This window comes from Enhydra lutris, unplaced genomic scaffold (genome assembly GCF_002288905.1).
Source record: "Enhydra lutris kenyoni isolate GAN:26980312 unplaced genomic scaffold, ASM228890v2 scaffoldscaffold22, whole genome shotgun sequence".
Lineage (NCBI taxonomy): Eukaryota > Metazoa > Chordata > Mammalia > Carnivora > Mustelidae > Enhydra > Enhydra lutris.
The window spans coordinates 41,339,925-41,362,675 of NW_019154106.1; the positions used below are offsets into that span (position 1 = coordinate 41,339,925).

At 41.7% G+C, this 22,751-nt stretch overlaps 2 protein-coding genes across 6 annotated transcripts in view; one reads left to right on the forward strand and one right to left on the reverse strand.

The window, feature by feature from the left end:
- LOC111149996 (general transcription factor IIH subunit 1) overlaps positions 1–5,275 on the reverse strand; it is a 39,123-nt gene extending 33,848 nt beyond the window's left edge. For both annotated transcript variants that reach the window (XM_022507297.1, XM_022507298.1), the window contains exon 1: positions 5,033–5,275. The gene's annotated coding sequence lies outside the window, so the exon portion shown is untranslated. The remainder of the gene's footprint in view (positions 1–5,032) is intronic.
- Positions 5,276–5,529: 254 nt separating this feature from the next.
- LOC111149707 (HPS5, biogenesis of lysosomal organelles complex 2 subunit 2) overlaps positions 5,530–22,751 on the forward strand; it is a 47,243-nt gene continuing 30,021 nt past the window's right edge. For 2 of the 4 annotated variants that reach the window (XM_022506934.1, XM_022506935.1), the window contains exons 1-6: positions 5,754–5,772; positions 11,472–11,635; positions 16,951–17,061; positions 17,228–17,292; positions 18,188–18,380; positions 20,018–20,151. In XM_022506934.1, coding sequence (XP_022362642.1) covers positions 11,528–11,635; positions 16,951–17,061; positions 17,228–17,292; positions 18,188–18,380; positions 20,018–20,151 — 611 coding nt within the window. In that variant the 5' untranslated portion in view covers positions 5,754–5,772; positions 11,472–11,527. Of the gene's footprint in view, positions 5,676–5,752; positions 5,773–11,471; positions 11,636–16,950; positions 17,062–17,227; positions 17,293–18,187; positions 18,381–20,017; positions 20,152–22,751 lie in introns of those variants that run through there. The other 2 variants (XM_022506933.1, XM_022506936.1) reach the window with 2 other exon arrangements.

Sequence of the window (22,751 nt, forward strand, 5' to 3'; positions counted from 1 at the left end):
TTTTTTTTTTTTAATTTATTTGACAGAGAGAGATCACAAGCAGTCAGAGAGGCAGGCAGAGAGAGAGGAGGAAGCAGGCTCCCTGCTGAGCAGAGAGCCCGATGCGGGGCTCGATCCCAGGACTCTGAGACCACGACCTGAGCCGAAGGCAGCGGCCCAACCCACTGAGCCACCCAGGCGCCCCAATAAATACATATTTTATAATGAGAAAAATAGTTTTTAAGAAAGTCTTTCCAAGAGTTTATTCCCTATCAAGCCAGAGGTTTATAAGGTAACATGGAAAAAAGTGTTAGTAGCGTTAGTGTAAGAAAACAATTGTTATTTTGTATATTTCTGTAATACATATCAATTGTTTCTTATTTACTTTAAAAATTTAATGTATAGGGGCGCCTGGGTGGCTCAGTGGGTTATGCCTCTGCCTTCGGCTCACGTCATGATCCGAGGGTCCTGGGATCAAGCCCCACATCAGGCTCTCTGCTCAGCAGGGAGCCTGCTTCCCCGCCCCCCGCCTCTCTGCCTACTTGTGATCCCTCTCTCTCTGTCAAATAAATAAATAAAATTTTTAAAAAAATATGCATTGTTAACATTTAAAAAAAACCTTAATGTATAAAGAAAAATTTATAACATTCATGAACTATTTAATACTTTAATACTAATTTTTATATTCATTACAATACAATTAATAAGTTTAAAAAGTCTGTACTATCAGAAGTTACACTGTATACTATACAAACCACATTTTAAGAAACATGAATCAAAATCTGAAAGATAGGAGGGGAAGCTTTATGGACAGGGGAAAGCAGACAATTGTAAGACAATTTTAAGTATGTCCATATATGGGAAAAAAGCAGTGAGCAAGGACCACTAGCTGATAGAGCAAGTCTCCAATTAACTGAGCTTATAGGCACAAATAAAAAGTGCTAGCTTTGGAAAAGAACAGAAAAAACTTTTCTGAGACAAGAAGGTAAGAAAGAAAAGATGAATGAAGACAGAGAAACTGTAAAATGGAGAATAAATCAGGGGATGGAGAGAACCATTAGAGTCAGTCACCAGCACGTAAAACCATTCATATTAAAATACATTTGGTGGGATGCCAGGGTGGCTCAGTGGGTTAAAGCCTCTGCCTTCAGCTCAGGTCATGATCTCGGGGTCCTGGGATCGAGCCCCACATTGGGCTCTCTGCTCAGCGGGGAGCCTGCTTCTCCCTCTCTCCCTGCTGCCTCTCTGCCTACTTGTGATCTCTATCAAATAAATAAATAAAATCTTAAAAAATAAAATAAAATAAAATACATTTGGGAAAACATTCAAAATAAATCAGAGATAAGTAACTGAACATTGGGATGACTAGCCAATTGTCTCACAGCTAACTTGCTTGGCAAATTTCCTTGTTCATTTGTAGCACCTCTGTTAATTGCTCAAGACCAGTTTTAGAAAGTTTAATAAAATTGGTGGGGATATCCTACAATGTCTTCTGTGATTTCCAGATTTTTCTTGAAGATGGCTCCTTCTCTTCTAGAAAGAAGCAAAAACTTCTTCCCAATAAACCTCTGTAAGAGCCACAGAATGTATTGTTTATGAAAAATATTGGTTAGCTCCATCTCAACAAATCAGCTTGAAGATCTAGCTTTACTTAAGAGATTATTTTTTTAGGGACACCTGGGTGGCTCAGTCGGTTAAGCCTCTCCCTTCAGCTCAGGTCATGATCCCAGGACCCTGGGATCAAGTCCCACATCTGGCTCCTTGCTCAGCGGGTAGCCTGCTTCTTTCTCTGCCTCTACCTGCCACTCTGCCTGCTTGTGCTCTCTCCCTCTCTCTTGCTGACTTTAAAGATTTTATCTTTATTTATTAGAGTGAGATCGTGCAGTGGGGGGGAGTTAGGGGGCGAGGCAGAGTGGTAGAGGGGGAAGGACAGAGACGAGCAGACTCTTCACTGAGCACAGAGCGGGTCTCGATCCCAGGATCCAGACGGAGATCATGACCTGGGCTGAAACCAAGACTTGGACATTCAATCAACTGGGCCACCCAGGTGCCCCTGCTTAAAAGATTATTTACTTTATGAAATTATCTGCCACAAGACTACTTTAAATAGCAAGATCCTCCAGTAAAGGGATTAATTCATTTGCAGTTAAATATTTGCTTGAAGTAAATGTACATGCCTTGCTGAGCCTTTGCACATTCTCCTCCTTTCTTATCAACTGGCTTTTAATCATTTTTTTGGTAGTTAGAGTACTAAGTTTCAAAATTACTAGACAAGACTTTCTGTTCTCTGGATAGCACTTATCCCAACTATAATTAATTTTTTTTTAAGATTTTTATTTATTTATTTGACAGAGATCACAAGTAGGCAGAGAGGCAGGCAGAGAGAGAGGAGGAAGCAGGCTCCTTGCTGAGCAGAGAGCCCGATGTGGGGCTCGATCCCAGGACCCTGGGATCATGACCTGAACCGAAGGCAGAGGCTTAACCCACTGAGCCACCCAGGTGCCCCTATAATTAATTTCTAAAGTAATTCTTTTAATGCTTGTCTCCACTGACAGACTACAAGCTTCATAAAGGGAAGAGGATGCATGTAATCACTGTAGTACAGCACCCAGCCACCTATTCGGCCTACATGAAGTCTAGGCCTACATGATGTCTACTTAAAGTCCTTCTTGTTAAAAGAACATTAGCTTGGGGGTGCCTGGGTGGCTTAAAGTGGGTTAAAGCCTCTGCCTTCAGCTCAGGTCATGATCCCGGGGTCCTGGGATCGAGCCCCACATCGGGCTCTCTGCTGACCGGGGAGCCTGCTTCCTCCTCTCTGCCTACTTGAGATCTCTGTCAAATAAATAAATAAAATCTTAAAAAAAAAAAAGAAAGAACACCAGCTTAGTAAGATACATAAGACACCTTTACACATATATCCTTGGCTAACCTCCAGGAAGCATTATAGCTCTTTACTCAGAGATTACAGTATCATTCCTCAGAGATCCCAATAACTGGCTTATAAGGAAACAGGGATAGGAAAAATTTGAAACTGATCAACAGAAACCTTTAGATTACATCTCTTTCTAATGTGCAGAGACAAATGGGGCAGAAACAAGGACAACAGGTGAAATATAAACTCTGTATCAGCTTCTAAAGGAGAATTATTATTAGAGAGAGCTGCTGTATCTGCCAGCATACAAAATGGAGATCTGGAATGCTGCTTGCTATGAGGCAATCCAAAAAAATTTTAACAATTCAGCATTACAGGGAACAAGACCTCGGAAGTATGTAAAAAGCGAACAAAATTGACCATTTTAATGAAAGTTACACACACAATGAAGCTATTAAGGGGAATAACTGATGTAGCAATTTTGAGACCAAGCACTTTTTCATTTTACAGCAGTGCAGGGAGAGGCAGGAGGAGGAAATGCGACAGAGACCAAGACAGAACGAAATGTATGCTCATATTCACTAATAAATACTGCATGCCGACAAGAGTACTACATCAAAATGAGAGAGCAATCAGTTGGTAATCAAAGTGGGGAAGGGAGAGATATTACTTATTAGTTGGATGCCTGATACTGCCACACTGAAGACAGGCTAAGAGAGAAAAGAGGAAGGGCATAAGACACCTCTAGTAGCCATATCCAGAAGGTACAAATAGTGGTCAAAATGCTAGGAAAGCTCAGTCTGGTATTAGGAGGGAAAAACCCCAGCAGCACAGAAAAGCAAGGCTAAAAGGCGGAAAGATAAACCAGCAGGCAGAAGATAAATGCCTCCATGCAGGAAGCCAATCATTTGGTTTATTAAACAGACTCCTCTCTGCACCAATATTCCTAGTATTTTTAAAAAGCTCTCCCTGCATTTCCATGGCTAATTTACATTTGCACGACTCTATGTATATAATATCACCTAAGAGAAACTCACACTTTTAATCTGCTGCACTGCTAGATGTCAGCTGAGTGAGGGCAAAAAAACCAGGTTTAATGGCCTCAAATTCTCTCTCCCTCCTTCCCAAATGAGGGATGTAGGTCTGTTAAAAGGTACAAAGTTCTTTCCAGAGCCCAGTCCTTCTGTAAGCCATAGCCCTGATACTGGAGATTATCTTCCCTTCTGGTGTGACTTCTCCATCTCAGTTGCTGTAGTTTTGACTTTAAAATCCATTTTAGGGTTGGCAATTTTGGCTTATTTACCAAAGCTCAGTTAAGTGGTTTTCAAACTCTTCCAAGAGGGGAAGCCGACTGGGTGGGGCTTAGCCATCCCAAATCCAATTCCACCATGGAATGCTGTTTTGTATACTGGAGTTCACAGTAAGAATTCATGGAGAGAAACTTCTACTCCTTCATGGAATAAATACTTACTTCAAGGTGTAGTTCAAACCACTGAGTTTTTGTATGTTTTTTTAAAATTCGGTCTTCTAATAGACAAAAAGGGTAAGTTTTTATATCTCTCCCCCGCCCCCCACTTGCCGCCAAAATGGGCGTTTAAGAGTCAACTGAATATACTCCCTTAGTTAATTTTGTCTCTGAGAACATTGGGGAATTTATAAAAATAATTATACATTTCTATGGGTTGGTGCTCTATTTTTCATCATTACAAGACAATCAGATTGGGAACAGACCAAAAATGGTCGAGTGGATTGGCACAAGTGTTAAGAAGGTTTTAAGAAGCGGTAGGATTGACAGATGAAGCAAAAGGTGTGCAGACACTACGGTCAAAGCAACAGAAACTGAAAGACTTAACAGCGCATTTCCTAACGGAAAGGGATCCTCTGTCAGGAAGAGGCCTCCACGTCCTTCATTCTCCGGAGCCAAGTCTGATCCTGGCTTTCAGTAAATCTTCGAGTCCCTTGCTCTTAGTAATGGGGCAGACTTCCTACAAGCCAGCAGATTAGGGGTCGCCTATCCCCCGCTTCAGGACAATTGAGGGCTAGCGAGATGCCAGGCTTAGGAGTCGTGGGGACGGCAATAGGGACACAGGGAAAAGGAACAGAATCCACGCCGTCCTGCGGCCCCCGGGCCTGTCAGCTCCTCACCCACCCACCCACCCCCATTCTTCGGTCTAAACTTACCAGGTGGAAGCTACGGCCTTGGGCAGGGAATAAATTAACTGGGCTGAGTCGGGTCGAGTTCCGCTGCGCTTCTTATAGACGCTGCCGGGAAGACGCTGAAACCCAGTAGCCACCGCCGTCGCCACCGCCTCTGTTACTGGGGGGTCTCGCCTCCATCGCTGGCTGCGAGGACTCTGAGGGCACGTGACCGGAAGTACCAAGGCGGGCCTGCCGGGCACGTGACCCAGAGCGCGGCCGCCATGACACCTTCCGCTAGTTCCCTCCCTCCCCCGCCGGTTCCCGCCTGTTTCATTTCCTTTCGCGGGTCTCAAGCTGTGAAAAGTCCCGGGATCCTGGCTGGCTCACCCCTTTAGCCTAAACGTTCTCCGGTCCCCGTTGGCGCTGCGTCTTCGGCCAGCAGCAATCCGTGAACTGCAGGCCGCAGAGAGCGTAATTGCGACCGCGGCCGGAGGGGGAGGGACCACGCGCAAGCAGGGGCGTAACCCGTCACGTGACAAGGAAGTACCGTTAATAGCGTTGTCCCCGCGGTCTCGGCGCTTGTGGATGACGTAAACCGGGGGCCGGGAAGTGCGGAAGGGGAGAAAGACTCACCGGTGTCGCTCTTAGTTGCTTGTGGAGTGTCTGTACCGCTTTTAGTTGCTGGGTGAGTGTCACGGCGGTTGGCCGTGAGAGAGGGTCTGATTCACTGAGAATTGGGGGCTACCGGCCTGGAGATGGAGCGGGGCTGAGCGGTGCTGCTGGTCAGTCAACCTTGCTTTGGAAAAATTGGTTGCCGATGCTTCTCTCCTGGAGAAATTTGAATATAGTATTAAAGACATCGCTGCCAGAAAGTTATTGGTTCCACTAGAAAGCTTCTTGTGCGTAGGGACCGTGTGCAGCGGTGGGTACAAAGCGCGCCGAATGCACGATGCATTTATGAGTGAGTCTCCATTTCTCTGACGAGTTTCTCTGAGGAATTCTCGGATTATTACGTCTTGGGTAGAACGATCCTGTTCTGGAATGGTGGAATCTCCTGTTACTCTTAGCATAGTATCTGTAATTTTTGCTTGCTTCCTTCTCTTTTCCTCCTCCTTCCACGTAGCTAGTGGGGGAAAGAGAACGCTGTTGTTTTCTTTTGACGTGTGAGCAGCAAACACTGGTCCATTGGTAGAGTAAGTATTAGGGTGATGAGAAAAACCTTTTCTTAATCCTACTACTTGTTTATGTTATCATCAAGTTATGCGTGGACGTGGAAAAATGATTATTCGATTTGAACTCAGGAGAACTGGATTGTAGTCTCTGCTCTGGCTTAGCAGAGTTCTGTAACCTTGGGCAAGCCAACCCTTAAGATTGTTGCACTGACTTTGGTAAGCATTTATAGCCACCGTCTATTTGTTTAGGTTTTTTTTTTTGTTTTGTTTTGTTTTTGTTTTTGTTTTTTTTTTTGCTAGGCTAGAGGTGTGCAGGCTTAACAAGTAATATTTAAACTCAACTTTGCAGAAAGGGTTTTGTTAGATGGATGAAGGATCAAAAAAGAGTATCTATTAAACCATGGAGGCACCAAAAGTTTATACAGTGAAAGAGAGACAAAAGATAATCTTGGTATAGTTGGAAAATGGTATAAAGTGGAAGATGAGGCTGGAAAAAGAAGTAAGGATGACATAATAGATTATGTAAGAAGGGGAACCTTTGAAGATTTGTACAGAGATTTCTTTTTAAAAGTATGTATTTGGGGCGCCTGGGTAGCTCTGATGGTTAAGCGTCTTCCTGTGGCTCAGGACATGATCTTAGGGACTTAAGATCAAGCGCCACATCGGGCTCTCTACTCACCGGCGAGTCTCTGCTTCTCTCTCTCCCTCTCCAATCGCTCTCACTTTCCCGCTCTCAAATAAATAAAATCTTGAAAAAAAAAAAAAAAAAGTATGTACTTAAAGGGGCTCCTGGGTGGTTCAGTTGAGCTTCTGACTGTTAATTTGGGCTCAGGTCATGATCTCAGGGTGGCGGGATCGAGCCCCCTGTTGGGTTGAGCGCAGAGTCAGCTTGAGGTTCTCTCCTCCTTCTAACACCTCCCCCACCCCATGCTCTCGCGCGCTCTCTCTCAAGTAAATAAATAAAATCTGTAAAAAAAAAAAGTTCTTAAAAAAATCTTGTTATGGAAAATTACAAACAGACAGACAAAAGTAGATAGGATAATAAAATGAACCCCATGCACTCAGAACCGATCTTTAACAATCGTCAACATCGTGCTATTGTTTTTACAGAGAATTTAAATATGTGAGTACTTTTTATATTCATTGTCACATTTGATTAATAGCAAATTTCAGGTTGAGTTCAGTTCTATTGTATATAAATACTAGGTAGAAAGATTATATTCATTTTATGTGAAAATGTCTTTGGGTTTTAGTTGAGTCAAAAGTGTGACATGGCCACTTCAGAAACACATCAGATGGTATTTTAGGTTGTAATATAGAAACCTAGTGTCCAGAGCCAGGAGGTTACTGTTTCTATTCTATTCTGTGTTATCCAGCTACTTAAGGAATATTATGTTCTATTCTAGGTACCATATTTTCAGGCAAACCTATCTCCTGTGTAGAAGATTGACAAGAATAGAGAGGAATTTGGAAATTGTCATGCCAGAAATGATTGAAGAATTGGGAATGTTAAATTTTTAGAAGACCTAAAAAAAAAATTTTTTTTAGAAGACCTAATAACACTTTTCAGATACTGAAGGGTTGTTTTGGAAGAAGTAAATTTGCTCCCTTAAACTGTAGAAGACACAATTAGAAATAATTAGTAAAAGCTCTAAGTAATAAGATTTAAATATTAAAAGAAAACTAGCACAAAGAAGTATAAATTTGGAGTTGGCTTACCACCATCACCCTGCAACTTTTCTTGAGAACTGACATTGCTTTTGCTGTTTCTTTTTCATTCTCATTTCCCATTAGATCTTTTTTTTTTTTTTTAAAGATTTTATTTATTTATTTGACAGAGAGATCACAAGCAGGCAGAGAGGCAGGCAGAGAGAGAGGAGGAAGCAGGCTCCCCTAGAGAGCAGAGAGCCCGATGCGGGGCTCGATCCCAGGACTCTGAGATCATGCCCCGAGCAGAGGGCGGGGTTAACCCCGCGGCCCCCCCGGGCCCCCCCCCTTTTTTTTTTTTTTTTAGAAAAACAGGAACTTACTAGGTTCTTTTTTACCTCATTAAATTATAACTTGTAGGACACTGAGATCAAGGCCAAATGGCCTATCCACCTCAGAGCTTAGGATAACAAACAGACGAGATAGATACTGTGGGCTTGATGTCATTCCTCTCTATCTTCTTTAGGATTTTATACTATGGTTTTGTTTTTTTCTTGTATCTTCAGTACTTCTCATTCTAAAGACTCTAACCTACTACTTACAAATCGTTTGAGTCTTTCCTGCTCAGAAAGTAAAGAGAGGTTGGGGTGCCTGGGTGGCTCCATTGGTTACATGTCGGACTCTTGATTTCAGCTCAGGTCACAACTTCAGGGGTTTGGGCTCGTGCCCCACCTCCACTGGCTCCTCACTCAGCAGGGACTCTGCTTGAAGAGTCCCTTAGCCTCTCTCCACTTTCAAATTAGTCTTAAAAAAAAAAAAAGTCAAGAAAAGTTTTCTTTTCCACCAGATTTCTTGAATAATTGGAAGGCCTTATCTTTACTTCCTTACCACTCAATAATTTTCTCAAGTCTTTGTTTTCTAGTGTGTGCCACAGCACTTCACAGAAGTTGTGATCGCCTAACACCAAATCCTTCAGTTCCTTTCTGTTGCCTCTCAAAATTTCTTCAGGTTCCTTTGTTTGAAAGTCAAAAGCATTTCATACCTTGTGCTGAATTACTCTTCTGTTTTTATCTTTCATTAATCCATTTGTATCCTGTGTTTCAACCAAAGACTAAATGTGTCTCCAAATGTATCCTCTATATTTTTGCTTATTGCTGCCATTTTCCTTCTGATAAAATTCTACTCAGCTCCAGTGCTATTCCCTTAGGAAGTTTTCTGATTCCTTTGTGGTTCTTCTGCCTCTAAATTCCAACATAGCACTTTGCTTCTCTCTCCCTTTTGAGGGGTATGTGCGTGTGTGTGCATTTTCTCCCTATTTATAAAGTGACTGATTTCTGGAATTATTTGTCTTGTTCCCACCATTGTGCCTCATAGTCACTAAGAAGTCAATAAAATGAATGAGTGAAAAGAATGAGAGATTTTTCACAGGTCAGGAATTCTCAATTTTGGGGGGGAGCATAAAGATTGTATTTATTTATTTTTAAAAAGAGTTTATTGATTTATTTGAGAGAGTGTGCAAAAAATTTACTTATTTATTGAGAGAGGAGGGAGGGGCAGAGGGAGAAGGAGAAGCAGACTCCCTGCTGAGCAGGGAGCCCAACATGGGGTTTGATCCCAGGACCCCAGGATCCTGACCTGAGCTGATAGCGCACCCTTAACTGACTGAGCCACCCACGCAGTCCGAAGGATTTATTTTTAGTTAATCTCTACACTCAGAGCGGGGTTCGGACTCACAGCCCTGAGATCAAGAGTCACATACTACTCCACTGGCTGAGCCAGCCACGCACCCTGGAATTCTCAAATATTTTGCATATGGGACTACTAAAGATTTGTGTTTTTTTTTTTTAACTACTATTCGCCTCGCAGAGATCAAGCTGTGTTAAGAACATTATAACAAATAGGAAATAAGACTGTATTATGTCTATACAATAAAAAAAAATCATAAGTGTATGTGTGTTTTGCCACTGGGAAGGATGCTCCCTGAAAGTTAGGATTTTGTTTTGTCTCCTGGACCTAGAACAGTGCACAGGTGGGTGCTATTGTAACCTAACAAACTTTGAGTTCACTCCTGTAGAGTTTCACAGGTAGAAACTACATGGGGTAGAGTTGTTGCACAAAGGAAACTTTATTTGCAGCAAATAGGGAGATCATGGGGAATAACTTCCAAAGCTGTGACTCCCCAAGCAAGGATGAATGGGTTTCTTTTACTTAGGGTTAGGATGAATATTTAGATAGGGGAGCCTTGTAGTATGTAGAGGCTAGCATAAGGTCGTGCATGCTCCTTAAGGAAACATGCTTATGCATACGTTGTATGTTAAACGTAAAGCAGTCTTGTGCTCCTCCATGGGTGGAGATTTTAGTATTCTACTGAGGTAAAGGTAACTGTGGGTCACTCCCTGGGTCACTGCATGGTTGCTCTGAAAAGGCCTGATTTCCGGGGTTAAGCTCAAACTGGTCCAGGCTGCCTGAGCGGATGGAGCTCCTGGATGGAGCTCCTGTCCGGGCAACGGTTACTGCTTGAGGGGTAGTTTCAGTTTCTTTCCATCATGGGATGTTAGGCCCCTAGGGTTTTTTGCTTGAGTTAAGAGATAAGCTAGAAAGCAGAGCTTAAGGAAAAATGTGGGACAAAGGTCAGTGGGAAAAAGCCCGTGAGAAGTAAAGGTCAGGTCCTAGGGTCTAGCTGGTGACGCTATGTTCATATTTGATCAATAAGTGAGTGAGTAAATACATGTGGTTCTGGGAAAAAAAATTAAAAAGTACAAGTAATTTAAAAACAAAAATAAATGGTTTCTAAATTTTTCTGTACTGTTTGCTTTTCTTAATTTGGCATGTTACAAAAGACTTAGGAAAGTTAAAATTAATGGGTAAGAATTTTCTTGAATTTTACTTCTTTTTTGGAAGTTGGTGCAGTTTAACAAAAATACACGCTTGAGAGTTGCAGAACAGATAAACTCTTGCGTTAGTTTACAATGTCTTCATTGGGTATTTAGCATTTGCTGTTTTGTATTCTTATTCCTATTCATTTGTATTAGTTCTCTTATTAAAGCTCTTTTCTTTGAGTTTTTAATTCCCTGAACCTTACTTCCCACTTAGTAGATGCATTCATTCATTCAGCAGATACTTACTGAGCCCCTGATGGTTTGGAGAAGGAGTTCCAGAAGTCTTTTTCTTTGAAGCACTCTTTGAAGCCAAATTGTTGGCTGGTAACTATTGAGTTTGCTGACAGGGTTTATAGTTTGAAGCCTTTAGAGAACATTGCCTTTTAATGAGAGACTCCGAAAGGCAGAAGAAGACTTACAGCTTGAAGTACAACCGAGGTTGCTATTTTACCAAAGAGGAGCTTGACCAGTTTCCCTCTTAAATCCTACATTGCCTATCCTACCTACTCACACTGTGAGATAAACAGAGTGGGGTAGGATTAGGGAGGACCTTGACATTCTGGACTTGATTATCTGGGAGTTTCAGAATCAGGCAATGATACAGTACAAGGTGATGGTTCCATATAATATTATCTATGTGCTTTCTTTCCACTTAGATGCTAAGTACCTCCAGAGTAGGGATCCTTGTCCCTTTCTCCCTTTCTCATGATTGTCTTTGTTCTCCATATATCCATTAAATATATGCTGACTGAGCAAAGAGCTTCTTAAATTTTATTTTTGCAGGTTTTATTCAGGAGTACTTTGCCTGTCACTCAAGGTGGTTTCGACTTTCCAGCTCAATGGCTTTTGTGCCAGTGATACCGGAGTCCTACAGCCATGTTCTTGCAGAGTTTGAGTCTCTGGATCCATTACTTTCAGCCCTGAGGCTGGACTCCAGTCGTCTAAAGGTGAATTTCTTGATCCTTATATCAATTTCATGTTCATATTCATATATTTTGTGGGCTCTGTTGTATATGCTCCCTGCCCTCTAGTTCTTTATGTTTACTGGAATCTTGGGTATTCTTCCCTATGCTAGTAATATCTTACATAAAGTATCGTGTTCTTAGCTCTTTTTTTTTAAATACCTATTTTTTTTTTAAGATTTTATTTATTTATTTGACAGACAGAGATCACAGGCAGAGAGGCAGGCAGAAAGAGAGGGGAAAGCAGACTCCCCTCGGAGCAGAGAGCCCAATGTGGGGCTCGATCCCAGGACCCTGGGATCATGACCCGAGCTGAAGGCAGAGGTTTTAACCCACTGAGCCACCCAGGCGCCCCTCTTTTTTTTTTTTTTTTTTTAAAGATTTTATTTGCGAGAGAGCATGTGTGCATGTGCGTGAGCACAAGCTGGGGCTGAGGCAGAGGGAGGGGGTGAAGCAGACTCCCCACTGAGCAGGGAGCCTGATGCTCGGCTCAGTCCCAGGACCCTGGGACCATGAACTGAGCCAAAGGCAGATGCTTAACCGACTGAGACACCCAGGTGCCCCCGTAGCTCTTCCTGGATTTACTTTTGGAGCTATCATTTGAATTCTTCTTTCCCATCCTTGAAAACCATGATATTGATTGCTGAATTTTTTTTTCCCTTCACGATAATCTTACTTTTTTCCCTCAGAAAATAATGTATTTGATTGAAAGTAAAATAGTACAGAGTATACCCTGTTGCATTTTAAGCAGTGTGAACCGTTGCAGTTGTACTAAGCTCATTCCAAAAAAAGGAGTTTGATGTACTCTCCAGTTTAGGAAACAGAGCAAAAGCTATTAGCTCTGTGGGAAGAAGTATGTGTTCCCCTCAAACCCTGGGTTCTTCTGATAAACTCAGGAATGACATGGTGAAGAACAAAATTTCATAATCAGTTCCTAAGTAATTTCATTTTTATACTTATGCTCCCCCACCCAGTTACTTTCTCAGCTCTAAGCAAAGGAATGCAGCATAATAGGCAAAGCGAAATGAGCAGCAATCATGAGGGTTGATTTCAGTTAGACTTTTTTAACCACAAGTTATGGGATGTCCTACTTGGTATAGCATGGCTTAACCAATAAGGATGTTTATAACGCTGTTGGAAGTTAGTGTTTCTGCGTTTAGTGTAGTGGCCCAAGGATGTCACTGAGGTACCGGGCTCTCCCATCTTTCCTGTTCCACTATCATCCATATATTGGTTTTTAGTCACAGTTGCAAGATAGGTGTCCAGGCTCTAGTCTTGATGTTTCCATTAGCATCTCAAGCAGGAAAGATGGGGCTATGGGCAAAGGCTCCCCCCACCCCCTGCCGCCCCAGTTTATTATAGATTTTTTATTTTTAAATTTTATTACTATTTTTTTATTATGGTAAGTCTACTTTTTTTAAAGCAGTTTTTTTTTTTTAAGATTTTATTTATTTATTTGACAGAGAGATCACAAGCAAGCAGAGAGGCAGGCAGAGAGAGAGGAGGAAGCAGGCTCGCCGCTGAGCAGAGAGCCTGATGCGGGCCTCAATCCCAGGACCCTGAGATCATGACCTGAGCTGAAGGCAGAGGCTTTAACCTCTGAGCCACCCAGGCGCCCCATAAAGCAGTTTTGTTTTTTTTTTGAAAGATTTTATTTATTTGAGAGAGGGAGAGATAGTGAGAGATAGCACAGGAGCAGGGGAGAGAGGGAGAAGCAGGCTCCCCGTTGAGCAGGGAACCTGATGTGGGGCTCAATCCCAGGACCCTGAGATCATGACCTGAGCCAAATGCAGACTTTTAACTGACTGAGCCACCCAGGTGCCCCATGATGAGTGTACTTTTAATCCTCATTTCCTATTTTCCCCATTCCCCCACCCAGCTCCCCTCTGGTAACCATCAGTTTGTTCTCTCTCATTAAGATTGTCTGTTTCTTGGGGTACCTGGGTGGCTCAGTTGGTTAAGCGTCCCGCTCTCAATTTCGGCTCAGGTCATGATTTCAGAGTTGTGGGATCCAGGTTCCCACTGGGCTCCATGCTGAGTGTAGAGCCTGCTTGGGATGTTTTCTCTCCCTTTCCCCCTGCTCCCCTCACCCCCTAAAAAAAAAAAAAAGAGAGAGAGAGAGAGAGTCTGTTTCTTGGTTTGTTTCTCTAGGTCTTTTTTTTTTTTCCTTTGCTTGCTTGTTTTGCTTCTTAATTCCACATGAGTGAGATTATATGACATTTTATCTTTCTCTGACTTACTTCACTTAGCATTATGCCCTCTAGCTCCATCCATGTCGGTGCAAATGGCAAGATTTCATTCTTTTCCTATGGCTGAATAATACTCCGTTGTAGATATATACCACGTCTTTATTCATTCATCTGTCGATGGACACTTGGGCTACTTCCATAGTTTGGCTGTTGTGATAATGCTCCAGTAAATATAGGGTGGTGTATCCCTCTGAATTAGGGTTTTTTAATTTTTTTTAAAAAGGTTTTATTTATTTATTTGAGAGAGAGCAAGAGAACATGCACTGAGGGAGAGGGAGAAGTGGACTCCCTGCTGAGCAGAGAGCCCGATGTGCGGCTCAGTCCTGGGACCCCAAGATCACAACCCAAGCTGAAGGCAGATGCTTAACCGACTGAGCCACTCAGGCACTCTTGTCGTAACTCTTCTTTTTTTTTTTTTTTTTTTTTTTTAAGATTTTATTTATTTATTTATTTGACAGGCAGAGATCGCAGGCAGAGAGAGAGAGAGGGAAGCAGGCTCCCCGCTGAGCAGAGAACCCAATGCGGGACTCGATCCCAGGATCCCGAGATCATGACCTGAGCTGAAGGCAGCAGCTTAACCCACTGAGACACCCAGGCGCCCGTAACTCTTCTTTAAATGTTTCACATTTTTTTTTAAAAGATTTTATTTATTTATTTGACAGACAGAGATCACAAGTAGGCAGAGAGGCAGGCAGAGAGAGAGGGGGGAAAGCAGGCTCCCTGCCAAGCAGAGAGCCTGATGTGGGGCTCAATCCCAGGACCCTGAGATCATGACCTGAGCTGAAGGCAGTGGCTTAACCCACTGAGCCACTCAGGCGCCCTAAATGTTTCACATTTAAAGATGTGAAGGCATCTCGCCCTGGACCTCTGTTGGGAGTTTTTTGATTACTGTTTCAGTTTTCATTGCTGGTAATTGATCTGTTCAAATTTTCTATTTTTTTCCCCTGGTTTAGTTTTGGGAGATTATATCTCTAGGAACTTACCCATTTAAGTTGTTCAATTTGTTGGCATATAGGTTTTCATAATACTCTGTTATAATATAATACTCTGTTATTGCTCCTCTTTCATTAGTGATTTCCTTTATTTGGGTCCTCTCTCTCTCTGTTTTTGTTTGTTTGTTTGTTTGTTTGTTTTAATTGAGTTTGGCTGTATGTTTATCTATTTTGTTGATCTTTTCAGAGAACCAGCTCCTGGTTTCACTGATCTATTATATATTTTTAGTTCCTATGTCATTTTCTTCTGCCCTAATCTTTATTATTTCCTTCCTTTTGCTTGGTTTAGGTTTTATCCTTCTTTTTCTGGCTCTTTTAGGTATGCAGTTATGTTGTTTGAGATTTTTCTTGCTTCTTTTTGATATAGGCCTATATTGCTATAAACTTCCCTCTTAGAACTACTTTTGCTGTATACCAAAGATTTTGGACTCTTGTTTCCTTTTCTTCTCTCTCTCTTTTTTTTTTTTTTTAAGATTTTATTTATTTGACAGAGAGACACAGCAAGAGAGGGAACACAAGTGGGGGAGTGGGAGAGGGAGAAGCAGGCTTCCTGCTGAGGAGGGAGCCCAATGCCAGCCTGATTCCAGGACTCTGGGATCATGACCTGAATCGAAGGCAGATGCTTAACAACTGAGCCACCCAGCCCCTTGGACTGTTGTTTTCATTTTTATTTGCTTCCATGTAATTTTTTTTTATCTCTTCTTTGATTTCTTGGTTGATCCATTCATTGTTTATAGCATATTATTTAATCTCCACGTATTTGTAGTCTTTCCAAATTTTTTCTTATGTTCGATTTCTAATTTCATAGTATTTTGGTCAGAAAAGGTGCATGGTAGGACTTTGATTTTGTTTTAATTTGTTGAGACTTGTTTTGTGGCCTAATGTGTGATCTGCTCTGGAGACTGTACTATGTGCACAGTGTGTATCCTGTTGTTTTAGGATGGAATGTTCTGAGTATGTTAAAGTCATCTGGTCCAGTGTGTCTTTCAGAGCCACTGTTTTCTTGTTGATTTTCTGTTTGGATGATTTGTCCATTGATGGGAATGGGTATTCAAGTCCCCTACTATGATTGTATCATTATCCATTGTTTCCTGAAGGCTTTGTTTTCTTCACTCTACCTTTTACCTAGTAAGGTATACCTTTCTAAGAAACCCTAGCAGGCTGGATTTTAGTCACATAGCTCCCCCTACCTTCAAGAGAGACTGGGTAATGGGGCACCTGGGTGGCTCAGTCCGTTAAGTATCTGCCTTTAGCTGGGGTCCTGATCTCAGGGTCTGGGTTTGAGCTCCACGGTGGGCTCCGGAGCCTTCTTCTCTCTCTCCCTCTGCCTGTCTGTGCTCTCACTCTCTCTCTCTCAAATAAATAAATAAATAAAATCTTAAAAAAAAAAAAAAGACAGCTTGGGTAAATGCATTTAGATTTTCCAGTTTCTGTGGTGGAAAGCTAGGTTGAGAGATTTGGGAGTGTCTGTTCATCAGGCAAGCAGCAAATTTTGTCACAGGGTATTATTGAGTACAGTATGACCACTATTTTCTCTGGTGGATAAGGAAAGGGATCATTAAGCTGAGGGCTGGGGAAGACATAATTGACCTGCATCTGTATCCTCCACAGGCCTACTTGTACAAAAGCTATGGGTAGTTTGAGTGCTAATTATGTAGACTAGAAATGATTCACGTTGAGTAAATGGTTATAGCATTTGCTTTATCCCCTGGAGACTTACTTGATCTTTCATCTTTGTGGTCAGCATTGGAATGACCTAGCCAAATTAAGCAAAAGATAAATGGTCTGATAACTGGATTTTGCTAAGAGAAAATTACTCGTTTGTACAATGGAGCCTATTCACTCATTTTGAGATTCAGTTAAACATTTAAAACCAAAATGTTCTGTATGTTTCACTATACTAGAATGAAAGGGTAAGTGGCATTATGTGGTGTCCAACTGGGCAGGGAGTAGGGTGGGGGGAGGAACCTGCTACACAGATCCTTCGTATTCGTTTCCTGCAGTTAATTTGGTTATGTGACTTTGATGATCTCTTGCTTGTCTGTTTCCATGTTTTTAGTGCACAAGCATAGCTGTGTCTCGGAAATGGTTGGCTTTGGGCAGTTCAGGAGGAGGACTCAATCTCATTCAGAAGGAAGGCTGGAAGCACAGGCTCTTTCTTTCACACAGGGTAAGATTAAAGGTAGTCCTGTCACCATTTGGAATATCTTTTGTTAAGTTCCAGTTTCTCTGTTATGAATAATCATTTGGAGTCAAAGAGGAATGTAAATCTTGAGATTTAAAAGTAAAAAATTAACGTTTTTGAGAAGCCTAGTATTCTTCCTTTTGTGTTATAGGAAGGTGCAATTTCTCAGGTTGCCTGTTGTTTACACGATGATGATTATGTTGCTGTAGCTACCAGGTGAGAAACTGCTTTAAAATAATGTGATCTTTTCTAAATACATTTAATTTAATTTTACATTGTGTATTTTACATTTTGTATTTTTTTCAAAGATTTTATTTATTTATTTGACAGACAGAGATCGCAAGTAGGCAGAGAGGCAGGCAGAGAGAGAGGAGGAAGCAGGCTCCCTGCTGAGCAGAGAGCCCGATGCGGGACTCGATCCCAGGACCCTGGGATCATGACCCGAGCAGAAGGCAGAGGCTTTAACCCACTGAGCCACCCAGGTGCCCCTACATTTTGTATTTTATATTTTATTGAGAGTGAGCACTCAAGCCAACGGAGAGAGAAAAAGAATCCTAAGCAGGCTCTCTGCTGAGTTTGGAGCTCAGTGCCATGTGGGGGGGGGCTCCATCTATGACCCTGAGACCATGACCTGAGCCAAAATCAAGAGTCAGACACTTAACTGATTGAGCCACCCAGAAGACCCTCTAAATACAGTTTAAATTGACAGATGTAGTTGTGTGTTTGTTAGTGTGGCCAACCATCCTGGTTTGCCTATGACTGTCCCAGTTTTAGCACTGAAAGTCTTGTGTCCTAAGGAAATCTTTCAGTTTCCAGCAAACCAGGACAGACAGTTGGTCACTGTGGGTTATGGAAAATGTCAGTATGCGGCAACAACATTTCAGTGGCCTTAAAAGAGTAGGGTAACTGAGATAATTTAGAACATCTAAGTTCTCTTGTACTGGATTGGTGGACTAAAGCAAGGAAATTAGTACCTTGACTTTCTACTTCCTCTTTTTTTGAAGTGCAGGAGTTTGCATGTATATTTTATATAATTGATACTGTGATACAAAGAAATTGCACCTTTTTCACCATTGCCAAATGTCTGCTTCTGTGACTCATTTTCTTGCAGTCAAGGTCTCGTAGTTGTTTGGGAATTAAATCAGGAGCGTCGTGGGAAACCAGAACGAATTTATGTGTCTTCAGAGCACAAAGGCCGAAAAGTTACAGCTCTCTGTTGGGACACAGCTATTCTTAGAGTTTTTGTAGGTGATCATATGGGGAAAGTTTCTGCCATCAAACTTAACACTTCCAAACAAGCAAAGGTAAGAAACAGTCCAGTTCCTTGTGTATGTGGGTGAGATATAAGATACTGTCTTATAGAATTTCAATTGAAGAACACAATTTTATCTACTGTATTTCTTGGGGGACTGATCTAGAGCCCAAGCTATTAATTTTGAGGAGACTTGTTTGTGTGTAGTAAATATAGTAGCCTGATTCAACTTGATACGTTATTAAGGGTGGCTTTTGTGAGCTGACTTTCAGTAATTTGCACATTGTCTATTACAGTACTCTGTAATTCACCTGTATGATGCACTTAAATTAAGCATTAATACTAGGCTATTAATAAAGATAAGATTCTTCTCTTTTTTTGTTTTTCTTTTTGAGAGAGAGAGAAAGAGAGAATGAAAGGGGGCAGGGACAGAGGGAGTGAATCTTTCAAACAGATTACTTGCTCAGCACAGAGCCTGATGCAGGGCTTGATCCAGGATCCATGAGATCATGACCTGAGATGAAACCAAGAGTTGGACGCTTAGCTGACTGAGCCACCCAGGCACCCCCCCCTCCTTTATTAGTTGTGTGAACAAAATGGGAAACATAGAAATGGTATCAGTTGTCCAGGCTTCTGTTCTCCTGGTCCCTATTTAGAAGAAACTCATGAGTCTAGGTACATTTTTTCTCAAAATGGATGTAATGTACTGTAAATTGAATCTTAAAGGTACTTCCTGGATTGTGCTCAGCTGTATGGGTCCCAGGCTTCCTGCTACAGTTGTTGGAGCAGAAGGGTTAAGTTTCAGGTTATCCTAACAGAATGCTCCAGTCTCTCATTAAGGCAGAGCAGACCAAATTCTTACTGTCCCTCTTCTCCAAAATTGTTATAATGGGGAGCTTGGCTTATTTTCACATAGGATCTTTGAAGGAAAAGAAGAAATCTAACTACCATTGGCTAAATTATTTTATTTTAATTAACACATCAGAATATTCTTCTGATTTGGTCATGGTAACCCATCAAAGTTACCGCTTGATGCCTAACTTTTTTTTTAGATTTTATTTATTTGACAGACAGAGATCACAAGTAGACAGAGAGGCAGGCAGAGAGAGAGGAGGAAGCAGGCTTCCTGCTGAGCAGAGAGCCAGATGCGGGGCTTGATCCCAGGATCCTGGGATCATGAACTGAGCCGAATGCAGAGGCTTAACCCACTGAGCCACCCAGGCGCCCCCCCCCCTTTTTTTAAGATTTTATTTATTTGACAGAGATCACAAGTAGGCAGAGAGGCAGGCAGAGAGAGAGATTCCTAACATATTTTTAATCCCCAAAGCATTTGGAACCTTACAGGTGCTATAGCCCTAATTTGTCTTTTTTTCCAAAGGAAGAAGTACTGTTTTCTGTGTGACAAAGTTCTGTCACATGTTCCAAAACTTGCTTTATCTTTGTCATTCCAGTTTCTAAGATTAGATAACCAGAAACAGAGCCTTAAGAGTTGTCTTCTACGGTTATGTAACCAAGTATGTCACAGCTTTTAAATGAGTGGAACTTCTATATCCTAATAGGCAAATTAAATTTTGGCCCATTTGAAATTTGTTTTTCTGCTATCCAGTTATTTTCACTTAAAAGGTAAAGAGAAGGAGATTATACGGGTATGTAACGATGAGTCTTCTTTCCTTGTCATGTCTCTTTTAGGCAGCTGCTGCCTTTGTGATGTTTCCTGTCCAGACAATAACAACGGTTGACTCCTGTGTTGTGCAGTTAGATTATTTGGACGGAAGACTCCTTATATCTTCACTTACTCGATCGTTCTTGTGTGACACTGAGAGGTATATTGGCCAACCATGAGTCATAGGTGATGCAGAGTTCTGGAACTCTCAGAGACTCAGATGTCATCTAGCCCAAACCCCTCTGTTCAGTAATACAGATGTTGATGAGGAACCAGCTGTGTGCAAGCTGATGTTAGAGAACAGGAGAGACAGGAGACAGAGACAGTCCAGTGGGCGACTGAGACAGATGTTCAGTTAACTCCGTGAAGGGTGGTCACAGTGCCATGAGGGGAGGCCCAGCAAAGGCCTGTTTCAGTATGGGGGCTCAGGAAGTCTTCCTTGATTGAATTTGTTGTTGTTTAGAGTTGTGTGTTTAATAGCATTGTACTGATTGGGTGAAGAATAATTAAGAACTTTGTGATGCTGACAGATATTTTACCAAAATCTCCAGGGTGGAGGCAAAGGTTCAGTGAATGGCAAAGGAGGAGTGTGTTAGAGGTAGCTGTGAAACACCAGAGCCAAACAGGAAACAGCTTGGGATAAATATTATGTACCCCTGTGCTGAAGTTCCTCAGCCATTCTCCCTGCAGGGAAATTTTCACTCCTGATTCTATTTTCCCAGTACCATATTCTCCGGGACCAGCCACCCTTTTGAATATTTATTAAGGAAAATTTTGAGCCTACATGAAAGAGAATTTTATATTGAACCCCTGTGAACCCACCAGGCAGCTTCACTAATTTTGATGATGGTTTTTGGTAGGCTGAATTTGGAGTAAGAGGAGAAGGAAGGGACATTCTAGCAGGGAGGAACAGCCTCTTGGGGAAAAGTGAGAAAGAATTTGGCATATTTTAAAACCTGCCAGCCTGGCTTAAGTAGGGCAGTTGGGGAAGATCAGGTTAGTAAATTAGCACCATAGTGAGAGCAGCAGCCTTAAATGTCACATAATTAAGTGGATTCTCAGGTCATTTTAAGAAGTTGTGCATATCGAATGTCAGGGTTTGAAAATTGATTTCCTTAGAACTATTCAGGCTTGGAAAGTCTTTGTGTATTTCTAGGAGTTCATATGTCTCAATTAGAAGGCAGCTATTCTAGAAAGCAGGAGATTATTACAAAAGGTTTGAAGGAAGTTTCTGCAGAGTCAGGGATGGTAGAGGGAAGGTTGGGGAGAAGGTATACTTTGTATTTATTTTCTTGGATGGGAAAGGCACATGGAAAGGAGGCCAGTTACAACAGGTGGCAGGTGTCTGAGATCAGAGAACCTAGCTGGACAGCACAGAGGCAAGGCCTTGAGATGCACATGGTCAGTTTACATGAGTTTGTGGGAAGGAGGATGTACTTGGTTCTGACTTGTCTTAGACTATAGCTCAGTGATGAAGTTAGACTTGGAGAATTGGAGATCATCTAGTTGTCACCCTTTCATTCTTACAGATCAGAAAGCCTAGGCATCCGAAGTGATAGAGCATACCTGATATTACCGTGCTGGGAAGAGGCAGGCAAGACTAGAACCTTTCTGTCTTGATTCTCTGCCTCTGCTCTTACCTCACAGTTCCCCCAAAACAACCTTGACATTGGACCTTTGGCCATTAACTCCACACTTGAGGTTTTGGTAAAGTATTTACTAGCTTCACCAAGTTCCTAACTATTCTGTAGATTTTCAAGTTTACCAAGGGACCCAATATAGAAAGATATATGAAAAGCTTTTTAAAATAAAGAGCTAAATAAGTAGAGGCTTATTTTTCCTTCTGTGCAGTAGAGTTGCTCATCATCATTTTCCCATTCACAGGGGCGTGGCTAGAGTTGGTTATGAGAATAGCATAGATTCTGCTGTTAGAATAACATGTTAAAGAAATGCCCACTTCCTGTTAAGTGGAATTCAGTTTGGGAGGACATGGATAGTACAATAATTTTAAAAATGCATTTATATTTAAAATTTTTTGTTTCAACCTATATTCCCTCCCAACAAACAGCATTTTTTTTTTTTTTAAATAGGCTACACACCCAGCATGGAGCCCAATGCAGGGCTTGAACTCTTGACCCTGAGATCAAGACCTGAGCTGACTGAGATCAAGAGTCGGACGCTTAACCGACTGAGACATCCAGGCACCCCAACATTTTTTTTAAATGGGGGCTCTTAATAACTAATTGAAGTGATAGATACAAATTTTCTTCTCCTGCCAGCCACTCGCTATTTTCTGTTAGTATTGTTGATGAGCAAGGTGGATCCCAGGAAGGAATAAAAAAAAAATAGAAACAAAGAACTATAGGGTACAGGGGAGAGAACATTGACTAATGGAGCCTGACAGTATAATTTCAAATTCTGGCTCTACCACTTTTTAAGCCTTGCTAAATATTGGTTTCCCCATCCAGAACATAGAGATAGTTCTAAGGATTAACTAAGGTAATGTATATTAATTACTTAGCCTTGTGCCTGTTACATATTGTTTGAAAACATAGAAAGCAAGGTTAATGAGCATATGAGTAAGAATGAGTTGCCTTTATTTGTTCACTCAGCAAACATTCATTGCCCTCTTCTGGACCCTTAGTACTGTATTAAGCCACAGAGGTTATAACGTAAGCAAGAAATAGATTTTATTTCCCAAATAACGTAATAAATCCCTAGCTTCTTAGATTGCTCTGTATGCGTTTCGAGGCACTTTCA